This window comes from Vipera berus, assembly GCF_964194415.1.
Source record: "Vipera berus genome assembly, chromosome: Z".
In the NCBI taxonomy this organism is placed as follows: domain Eukaryota; kingdom Metazoa; phylum Chordata; class Lepidosauria; order Squamata; family Viperidae; genus Vipera; species Vipera berus.
The window spans coordinates 75,706,195-75,718,346 of record NC_138205.1 but is presented as its reverse complement, the minus strand read 5'-3'; the positions used below and the strand labels follow the sequence as shown (position 1 = coordinate 75,718,346).

Genomic DNA, 12,152 nt, shown 5'->3' with positions numbered 1-12,152 from the left:
AACTTAATTCAAATAAGAATGATTACCTATATTGCAATAACATACCGATTCCCACATTATACTTGTCACTTAGGTTTGAACAAATTTACCAACCTCTCTAGCAATATGACCTAGGGCTTCATCTTCTGCAGAAAATCTGTCCTTCATTGGAGTTCTTTTCCTTCCTGAGCCAGGAGTCCCCATGCTTATATATCTCACAGTATAGCTTTAAATCCAAGAGCTTAAATCTGAAACAAAGAAAAAGTATCAAGTTATTACTTTTATGATATACGGGTGCCTATAGCTTGAAAACAATTTTTCAACAATTTCTTGAGGTTGTTCATAATGGTGAATAGTATTTCATAATTTATTTTCAAAACTAAATACACATTTTAGAAGACACACATTAATTTTGCAAAATTTGTTTTCTAAACAATCTAAACATTTATCCCATGCATTTCAATTATTTTAGAAAACTATGTTCTGAATATTTTTAAGCTTTTATGCAGTAACGTTTATATTCCCTTAAATTTTATTGACAGTATTTATTTTAGGTCAACAAGCCAATGCCTCTAATATTTATCCACAATTCCATCTAAACATTTTATTAAATGTATGAAATAATTGATATAGGAATTAAAAGGAATTACCAACATAATTTCACTATCATTTTAAGACAAAAATCTAAAGAGAAACTATTCTTCTGTAATATGCTTATGTAATCAATACATACCACTTATTCCCTTTATGATGGTCAAAATTAGCAGCAAGAAATAATACAGGTAAGTATTATTATTAACTTATAATGGATTGTTTAGCAACCATTCAAAATTACAGTGGACTCACTAAAAGCTACTTACAACCAGTCCCAAAGTTATAAGGATTGTAGTACCTGTGATCATTTTTCTTTACACCTGACTATAGGAATGCTGCAGTGCCCCCACCTATCTTCCCCCTTAATCTCTTTATCAGCTCCCTGCCGGCCTTCGACTGGCTTCCCACCTTACCAGGCCCCACACTCTTCTCCTCACCCTGCGTCACTCATCACACAACAACCTTTCAAAGATTTTCAGAGCTTCGGTTAGGGAAGAAGAACAGGCTGCTTAATTGTTGGGCTGTGTGGTGTAATCCCAGAAGGGGCTGCCATTTTCCAAGCATCCATACTGAATTGCAATCACTCCTGGGATCATGCCACATGGCCCAACAATGGAATGATTTGCTTTGCTTCCCTAATACAAGCTCGGTATTCTGCTTTCAAATTTTATACTTTTTATATGTGATACTAAACTCAAACGTCAATCTCTAAAAACCTCTATGCTGAATGGTTATATGAGAATATTTACTGCAAATTAGAAAAAAGTTTTAGTGAATAGGTGATTGCCTTGTAAATTTAAACTATTTCTTCTTCCTCTTGTTTTTCCCACATTAAAATGGATACTTTGACCAGACCTTCATGGCTGCTCTATCATTCAAAGTTAATTTTTTCACCTTACTAAAAAGCCTACTCATTATGAGAATTTATGATTGATATTTTCTTTAAATTACAAGGCGTTTCCATTCACAAAGGATACTAACGATAATTTCAAAATGAATTTTAAGTTTCATTCTCGAAGAAATTTAGAGAGATATGTTTACAAATGGGCATGTTTAAATTACACAATTTATCAAATTACCTAAGACATTTGAGACAAATCTCTATGATTTAAAAGTCTTTCTAAGTCAAAATGATTGTAAAGTACATGCCTAAAAATAGTACTACCAATCTAACTTGGCACAATCCACTTGCAGTTTGTGTTTTTTCATGAAACAGTTGTTGACTTGCAACTCAATCTAAGTTACATCCTATGTACTAAAAGCATATATACTACTTCTTACTTTTTAACACCATCTAAATAAAAAAAATGAAATCCCATTTTCATGTGTTTTGAGGAAATGTTGGACAGTTGAATAAGCATAACAGAAGCTGTCTGAGAATTTATAGTTCCTTCTTGAATTTCATTAAGAAACAGAAAACACAACTGAACTGAGTCTATCTATTCTATACCACAGTAAATGAATGCCAAAACTACGTCAAAAGAAGAACAGCAATATGAACATCATTTCTGAAACATATTGACATCTATTTAAAGTACTATATTGTTTCCACAAACAATCTGCATGTAAAGGGAGAAGGTGAAATGGAAATGCCTGTTGATATTGATGCTGCAAAGCATGAAAATCCTGGAGAAGAGCCTGAAGTTCTTTAGTTGTCTGGAAAGGACTATTTGCAAGCTTGAAGTAAGATAAGTCCTCAACAGTATATCTATGCAAAGCGATTGAGAGATGAGCTTCACAAAGCAGATTACAGAAGATGAAGCCCCACTTTTCAAAGCACTGAAATAGTATATTCTTTGCCAGGCTTGTGTGTGGCTGTTCAAAACATTCACACACAGATGTTTCCCAAGAGACCACCAAGAAGTGGTGCATGCATGCATAAACTTTGCAAATAAATAATTCTTTAAAGCTTTGAAGAGAAATACTTCATATATCATCTCTTTTAAGTTTTCCATTTAAGGAAAAGTGATTTAATTCTCTTTTTCCTGTTTTCTCCATCCAGTTTTGTTTCCTACTTTCTTTTTTCTTTCAATGCAGATACTTTTTCCATTATTCATCTCATTTTTATTATTTTTTTATATTTCTGCTCAAAAGAAACAATGTATTTGTGAGTCTAGCGTGTTTCAGTGTATAAGAATGCTTCATATTTGCAAATGAACAGCAATTTTATAAATGGGACATCTTATCCTATTAACATTTCAATTTGTACTTATTAATTCATTAATATTTATTTTTAGTCCTAGCTCCATCTTCTTTCAGAATGTTGACCATGGCAGACATGATTTGCAAACATCATACATATACAATATTGATACTGTACACACATACAAGCATGTACCAATTTATGTACTGGAGATCTTTAGAATAGTTTCATTCAGAATTTGAAACATTAAATTGCCAACATAAAAACAATTGGCACTGCATAGATTATTGTCAGTGCCTATTTTTTCCCCCCTCTAGCTTTATTTTTGAGATCTTCTTAAATTCAGAGGCATCTTTCTTTGAGGCAAGTCTCTTGTTTCTACACCATTGTGCTCAATTCTGCTACACTGGATGATTCAGCATCAGTGCAATGATATAGTAATTCATTTTACGATCAATAAATATTCTTAGCATTTATTTCATTACATGAATGAGCAGAGGAAAGGCATTCATTCCAAAATGGAAAATTTTAAAAATGAAGAGCTAAACAACTATCATGCAATGAAAAGATTATTTGAAGTTAAAAACTATGAATAAATTCTGCAAATTTTTGCACTTCTAAGTTTAACCATTCAAACACTGAAACAAGATATACTGCGTCAGTACTCTTAAGATCAGGAACTAAAAATCATTATTTGCAGAAAAAGTGGATATAAAAAGTATACAAATCCAAATTTCTTCCAGGTTCATTCACTTCTAAATACAGTTTATAAATCAGTAAAACAAATTATTTCCATCTGAAAGATCCTCTGTGAGAAACCTTTGGACTCCCATCCCATGGGGAAGAGATTACAGTTTTATAATTAAATAAATTTTAAAATTATAAATAAATAGCCGTAGAATATCATTTAGAATCTCATGTATTTCTATCTGCTTTATGCCTGTGCCAAAATAGAATATATCAAATGTCTACAATATATTAAAGTGCCCACTTGAAATTTACTATAAATAACTTCCGAGGTAGGTAAAATGAGGACCCAGATTGTTGGGGGCAATTAAGCTGACTTTGTAATGCCGCTTGGGGGTGTGTGAAAGCCCTAATAAGCAGGCATATACATAGAATGAAGGCTACTGCTAAGCTTGTAAGCCGCCCTGAGTCTTCGGAGAAGGGCGGGATATAAATGGAATTAAACTAAACTAAACTAAAAAAGGGGATATCTTTTTTTCCCTAAAGTACAAATAGTTTTTAACAACCACAAAAACAGTTATTTACATTTTATATGTACATTTTATATGTACAAATTGTTACCATATAGGCTGGTGTTACTTAATCATGGTTCTAGTTTGGTTTTAGTTTCTCATAGTTCTAATTTCTGGCCCAACACTTTAATCACTAAAGTGCCTTGCACTTGCATGTAATTTTGCCTTTCAGTTACTTCTGACTTGCAGCATCCAACTGACAATCAATCAGTAGGTTTCCCATTTCTTCCCCCCTGCCCCAAAAAGCAGTAAGATCTGGACCTTGATGCAGATGCTTAAGGGTAAAAGTGAAAAAGTTCAAGATACCAGAATCATTCTTGTAGAACCCCAGAGTTGGTAAAGTTAAAACTTCACTTGCATTTTTTTTTCATTTTGAAGGGGGGTAAGGAGCAAAATTAGTGCTTCAAGCTGCACAAAGTCTTAAGGCATTTTGTCTCACTCATTATATTTTCTAAGACTTGACCTTGGTCCTAGCTACATTTAGAGTATACCTTCAAAACAGTGTACAAAACCTGTGGTGGGCCTTGAGTTTATGGAAGAACCACATTTATAATTAGAATAGTGTTTTTTTTACAAAACATGCATTTACTCTTCTCTGCCATTTTCATTGCAGATACTTTGTTGCTGAATATAGTATGTGTCTATGTGATTATGACCTTTAATTTCTTTTTTTTTTATTGAAAAGTTTTAAAATACAGTTTTCCTTTAAGAATCCCCCCTTCCCCCTCCCTCCTCCCCCCTCCCTACCTCCCCCCCTCCCCCCCTCCCCCCCCCCGACTTCCCAGAGCTAAATACAAGGTATATGTATAAAAAGCAATCATAAACAATCATATACTAACAACTATAAACTCTAAAATCCATCACTCTCTATATAAAAAGAAACTAAGATAAGAAAAGAAGAAAAAAAAACGAAAGAAGACTTATTCAAATGCTACATAAAACTTCTTAACCCTATACTTGTTCTGGATAAAATCAATCCATTTTCTCCATTCCATAATATAGCGTTCTTGCGAATGATCTTTCAAATAGGCCGAAATCTTCGCCATCTCTGCCAGGTCGGAAACCTTTAAAGTCCACTCCTCTATGGTCGGCAATTCCTCTTTCTTCCAATATTGGCCTATCAAAAGTCTTGCCGCCGTAATTAAATTCAACATCAACTTGGTGTCCACAACTGTGGCATCTGTAATTATTCCCAACAAAAAAAATTGCGGACAAAACTTTAACCTCTGTTTAAAAATCTTCTGCATGTTCCACCAGACTTTTATCCAAAAAGCCTTAACCTTTTTACAAGTCCACCATATGTGAAAATATGTTGCGTCTTCATCACCGCACCTCCAACATTTAGGCTGATAATTCGGATACATACTTGCAAGCTTTTTAGGATCTAAATGCCATCTATAAAACATTTTGTAAAAATTCTCTCTTAAATTTTGAGCTTGTGTAAATTTTACGTTCCTCACCCAAATCTTTTCCCACGTGTCCATTGTGATGACTTCCTGGATATTTTGGGCCCATTTTATCATACAATCCTTAACAAGCTCTGTTTCTGAGTCAATCTCTATCAATGCAAGATATATCCGTTTGATATGTGCTGGTCCCTGATTCCTAATTTGCTTTATCAAATTTTCATCAGTCATTGCAAATCCATTTTTCTGGTCTTCTTTCCACCTGGCCCGTAACTGAGTATATTGAAACCAATTTTGAACAACCTTCTCTTCTCGCAAGAGGCTATATGATTTCAAACACCAAACATTTCTTTCCAAACTGAGAATCTCCTTATACGTAGTCAAATCATGTTTGAAGCCAGCATGTATATTTTCTATTGCGTGTTTTGGAATTGCCCACAATGGTATCTTGCAACTTAACTTATGTCTGTACTTCTTCCAAACTCTCAGCAATGCCTGTCTTAAAATATGCACCCTAAACATTTAATTTCTTAAATGATCTGGGAACAAGATACCTTAAAGATCATCAATATAACCAAGACTATTATACTGGATCCCCTGTAATGGAACAATTTTCCTTGCTTCCCATCATAAAATGAGAAAAGCTGGTGGAAACAAGTGAGAAAACCTTTTCTGTAAGATTATCACATTCTTTCGTTAAATCTATTCTCTTATGTTTTCTACCACCAAGTTAATATGCTTTTACTTAACCCAGGGATTTGATTTGATAGCATTTAATTTGAAAAAAAAATGTATTTTCAGACCTCTCAAGTATAGTGGGGTAAAGAACAGGTCAAGGCCTCCTGGGCATGGCAGGTTTCCATGTGCCAGTGAGCTCTATAATATGCGCAGGACCTCTCAGGGCCTCCCAAAGCTGAGGCATCCCTGTGTTCCTTACCACAGATTCCATCCACTTAGACCACAGGTCTGCAACCCGTGGCTCCGGAGCCACATGCAGCTCTTTCAGCCATCTCCTGCGGCTCCCAGTCCTCTGCCATGTGCAGTCCAAAAAAAAAAGTGGGACTAAAAAAGTTCAACCAATCAATTCAAACTTCTCATGGGGAAAAAAACACCTTGCAAAGCTTGAATTGATTGGTTGAAGTTCTTTGGTTTGTGGGACTTCCCACAAGCTGTTTGTGGGACTGCCCACAAACCTCTTTTCTTCCTTGGACTGCACATGGCGGCAGCAGAGGAAGAGACAGGAGGACTGCTGGAAAGATGAGTGGGTCGGTCAGATGGGGCGTGCCGGGGAGGGGGAGTTGTGTGTGTGTGTGTGTGTGTGTCTTCTTCCTTTGGGCCAAAGACGGAGAGCACAGCGGCTACCACGCCGGCCTGGACAACCTCCAGCATCTCTCAGCAAGTGCACTAGGCCACCCCAACAGCAGAAGCCATCGCCAGAACGATTGCTCAGCCCTTGGGGCCCACTGCTGCAATTTCTGTGGGGGAGGCGGAGGCTGACGGAGATGCGGCAGACCTCCAGTGTCTCTCTTGCCGCCACCTCCACCACTACTGTCAGCTTCCGCTACGGCCGAACCCGGGCAGCCTCCTCCACCCCCAGCAGTGGCATCCGGAGGTTTTCCGGTTTCATCGGAACCAAGCAGCAAGTGGAAAATTTAGCAGTAGCAGCACTACCGGGAGCGGTTTCAATCGGCCCCTTCATTGCCAAGAGTCCCCATAGAAGTCAATGGAGGCGCTGCGGCTGGCCTTTTGAGTGAATGAGAGCGAGAGAGAAGCTTTTCCAAACAAAACGTGAGTGAATGAGAGCAGAGGGGGCAGGGTAGGTGCATATCTTGCCTTGGCTCCACTCTTCAGTCAAACCCTGTTCTGCACATGCACGCATTTACGGGCATGCGCACACATTTTTTGCAGCTCCCAGTTTTTCCTTTTGTGAGGGAACCGGTTCCTAGTGGCTCTTTCACTGTTTCAGGTTGTTGACCCCTGACTTAGACCCATGAGACTGCTTACCACAACTGGGAATCCTGTGATTGTGGTCACTGAGCAAAGTGGTCACATGACATCTCATTTAGTGACTGCTTTGCTCAACAACCAAGACTCCAGCCCCAATGGTAGTCACAGGTTAAGGACTATCTCCAAATTAAAATTATAACCTGTAAATTAAAGTTAACTAAAATTTATAATTGTAAATTAAAATTAGTAAAATTTTGTGGATGTCAACACTGCTTTTATTTGGTCCTCTGATCTGACACACTTATAATTTCTTACTTCATATTATTGCTTAGTTTGGCTTTAGTACTTTATATAATCAGCATTCTTATATTTCCCCCATGCTGACTCTCCCTTAACTGTTGCCAAACTTGGATATATCAAAAGTTTGGAAGCCATTTTGTTTGATGATCTATAAAGACAATAAGGAGTAATTGATGGTGGGGATGTGTTCTTGGGGTTATAGGCAGCATTCCTCCTCCAAACATTGTTGGAGTTGATGTCAAAGAGCTCGATTTTAGTCTCATCTGACCATGACATTTTCACCCAGTTCTACTCTGAATCATTCAGATGTTCATTGGCAAACTTCAGATGGGCCTCTACATGTGCTTTCTTGAGCAGGGGGACCTTGTGGGTGCTGCAGGATTTCAGTCCTTCATGGTATAGTGTGTTACCAATTGTTTTCTTAGTGACTATGATCCCAGCTGCCTTGAGATCATTGACAAAATCCTCCTGTGTAGTTCTGGGCTGATTCCTCACCGTTCTCATGATCACTGAAACTCCACGAGGTGAGATCTTGCATGGAGCCCCGGACCGAGGGAGATTGACAGTTATTTTATGTTTCTTCCATTTGCAATCAATTGCACCAACTGTTGTAACCTTCTCACCAAGCTGCTTGGTGATAGTCTTGTAGCCCATTCCAGCCTTATGTAGGTCTACAATCTTGTCCCTGACATCCTTGGACAGCTCTTTGGTCTTGGCCATGGTGGAGAGTTTGGAATCTAATTGATTGCCTCTGTGGACAGGTGTCTTTTATATAGGTAACAAGCTGAGAACAGCAGAAGGAAGCTTATAACTGAAATGGGAAGGAAACAAGTATTCTGCATTTCAAAAAAATATTAATCTCCATTTGTCCCAGTTATATATATATATGTTCATATCATTTTTCCAGTATCAGTCCAACCTTCTGGGAAATAAATAAATAAATCTGACTACTGTATTCTGCAATTCAAAGAGAAAAGAACTAAACCAAAAACAGACCTGAAAAGTAATAAGCTCATTTTTTCCCAGAAATTCATTACATTACATCATACCAGTATCACCAAAAATGATAATCTAATTAACTTGAAATAACTATTAATCCACTACTCAACTTTATTAATTTATATAACTGTTCATTTTTCTGCATGCATATTTACAGAGTTTTTATATTTGTTTACTTGGCATTTATTTTTATTTCTAGGACAATTAACTATTTCTTGTGCAAAGAAAAGCAGGTACTATAAGGGAGAAAATCCCTGCCCTTTTTAAAAAATCATGACTGAGAATGCAACTAGAAGTTTAAGACAACAAAAGAATAACTTTCCATGAAATACTCTAATGGAGTATTTAAACAATTTGTAAAGAGGTAGATAACGTATTAAGTTGAATTGACAAGACTAGACGTCAATAACATTCTTTTTACCTGTTATACTGCAATCCTAAGTGTGTTTAAAATAATTTTTCACTGGATTGGATTCAAATTGGACAGAGCATTTATAACTTCTTGAATGGCTATCATGAAAGGAGTAAAGTAGGCCAGAGAACCTGTTTACTACAGAGGGAAGAGAACATTTATATAAACTAAGAGAACATTTATATAAACTAAAAAAGCATTATAGGAATAATACTAAATACCAGAATGTCCCAAAATCTTCTCCATACTAATTGTGTGTGCAGATAATTTGCCAACGACCCTCTTTAAAGTGAACTATCTCCTTCTAGGGAAGAAAGAGGTCTACCCAAAGGGGCGCCCTGAGGAATTTACTGATTTACTGGAAAACAAAATCGCTCAATTTCATTCACAATTAGATGCCGGTGTGCCAGTGGAGGTACTTGGAGCAGGTTCTTGCCCAATTATCTGGGAATAGCACAGGATTTAAACATATATACTGCTCCACAGTGCTTTACAGCAGTCTCTCTTAAGTTTACAATGTTAGCATATTGCCCCCAACAATCTGGATCCTCATTTTTACCTACCTAAGAAGGATAGGAGGCTGAGTCAGCCTTAAGCCAATTAAGATAGAACTCCTGGCAGTAGGAAAAGTTAGTCTGTAATACTGCATTCTAACCACTGTACTACCATGAGAATGTTTAATTTGGTTGCTCGTGATGAAATGGACAGGATCCTAGGGAATCTGAGTGCCAGCACTTTTATTTTAGATCGATGACCCTCCTGGTTTGTCAAAGTTTCCCAGGTGGCAACATGCAGGTGGGTTCTGGTGGTGATTAATGCTTCCTTATGGGAGGGCTTTGTGCTCCAGCATTTTAGGAATCTGTTGTCTGCCCTTTTCTTAAGATGCCATCACTATATTCCACCCTATTGGGTAAAATTTTCAAACTGTTTCCAATCTTCCCTTGGAGAGGATTATTGAGATGATTTTGTGGCAGCAGAAGTTCCAGGATAAAATGGATTGTCTAGAGTCTAGACCATTTCCGATGAAGGTTCAGGCATGGATATGGAATGGAAACACTATTGGTTGCCCTTTTTGATGATTTTTGGCAGGAGCAGGATAGCGGTAGTGCATTGAATCTTGCTTTACTTGCTCTCTCAGTAGCCTTCAATACCATCGACCTGGAGCAGCTTCAGGAGTTGGGAGTGAGGGCTCTATGTTGTTATGATTTACTTCTTTCCTCTATGGATACTCTCAGTCAGTGTTGATAGGGAGCAAGAGGTCTAGCCCTTGTCTCCTGCTTTGCGGGGTCCTGCAGTGTTCAGTACTCTCTCTGCTTCCATGTAACATCTCCATGAAGCTACTGAGATCATCCACCACCATGGACGGAGATATCATCAATATGCTGATAATGCCCAGCTATATGTCTTGGCCCACAATGAGTTCAGCAATGCCGTGGCCTTTCTCTCGCAGTGTTGGAGGGTGTTAAGGGCTGGATAGAGAGCAGTGGGATGAAACTGAACCCCGGCAAGGTTGAGTAGCTTTGGGTTTGGGGTTCTATGATCCATGGAGAATGGCCATCTCTGGTCTTGGATGGGCTGGCACTGCCCCAGACACAGTGTGTGATTTGAAGTTTCTCCTGGATTCACAACTCCTGCTTGAGGAGCAGGTGGCAGATGTAGCCAGGAGAGACTATGTGCAATTATGGGTTGTGCCCTAGTTAAGCCCTTTTCTGAATCAACAATCCCTACTCATAGTCACTCATGCCCTAGTCACCTCCTGACTTGATTATTGCAACACGCACCATGAAAACATTCAGAAGCTCCAAATAGTTCAAAATGGCTTGCATGGTTTTGTGCAGACTCGATGTGCACATGTCATTCTTCTACAAGAGCTGTGATTTGCTTCAAAGTGAAATTCAAGGTGCTGATTTAAAGCCCAACATAGCTTGAGACCAGATTATCTGAAGGACTGTCTCTTCTGGTTACACCCACCCAGCCCAGGTATTAGTAAGGAGGCAGGGAATTTTGTGGGCTTCCTCTTCTAAGCACGTACATTTGGTGAAGAAAGGCTTCTCAGTGGTGGCTCCCTCCGTTTGCAACATCATCCCTACAGAAATTAAACTGCCCCCCACTTTAACACTCTTTTGCAAGGCCCTGAAGACCTGGTTTTGCCAAATATTGGGTTATTTTTGTAAGCAACCTAGAGTCACTGAAATAGCAATAATATACTATTTCAGGTGTGAGCCACCTTTGGTTTTGTATCTGATACTAAAACACATTCTCCCCCAAAAGTAGCCTACAGCGGAATCAACAATTAAACCACTGTTTTCTAGAGGACAATAACTAAGGAGAAAAAATTGGTTAAAATGTATCCCGTTTTATAGTTGCTATAGTTTGACTAGTATTATTTGATGAAGGAGCATATACATTTTATTCATTAAATAAATATCTGCATTTCAGTTATTTGTGGAATAACTGTATATTGTATGCATTCTTGGAACTCAAATCATGTAGCTGACATGATTTGTTTACTTTAACATAGGTAGTCCCCGACTTATGACTATAACTGAGGCGAAAATATCTATTCCTAACTGTTAAGTGAGTTTTGTCCCATTTTATGATCTTTCATGTCACTGTTAAGTGAATCACTACAGCTGTTAAGTTAGTAACATGGTTGTCATGTGACTTTGGCTTCCCTGTTGACTTTGCTTATCAGAAGGTTGCAAAAGTTGATCATAGGAACCCAGGGCACTGTAACTGTCATAAACATGAGTCAGTTGCCAAGTGTCTGAATTTCGATCATGCGACCATAGGGATGCCATAATGTTCATAAGTGTGAAAAATGGTCATAAGTCACTTTTTCAAGTGTTGTTGTAACTTGGAACTGTCACTAAACAAACTATTTTAAATTGAGAACTACTTGTACTCATCCACAAAAACTTAAGGCAAGAAACGAGGAAGCTGTGGCAATTTCAGAGATTGCTGAAATAAAACTCCTAGCCTCCTTGACCATACTAGCTAAGAGTTTATCATCAAAAATATCTGTCATTATTTTCCGAATTTCACAGGTTGCCTACATACAACTCATGCTAGTTTCTGTCTCCATTTTAAGAGCATCAAAACAATACTACAGT

The 12,152-nt window shown here is 37.9% G+C and overlaps 1 protein-coding gene across 3 annotated transcripts in view; it reads right to left on the bottom strand.

Annotated features, from left to right (window-relative positions):
• Window positions 1-12,152, bottom strand: part of LRRFIP2 (LRR binding FLII interacting protein 2) — a 70,880-nt gene that overhangs the window by 57,122 nt on the left and 1,606 nt on the right. For all 3 annotated transcript variants that reach the window (XM_081345358.1, XM_081345359.1, XM_081345360.1), the window contains exon 2: window positions 94-227. In XM_081345358.1, the coding sequence (XP_081201484.1) occupies window positions 94-183 (90 nt within the window). In that variant the 5' untranslated portion in view covers window positions 184-227. The remainder of the gene's footprint in view (window positions 1-93; window positions 228-12,152) is intronic.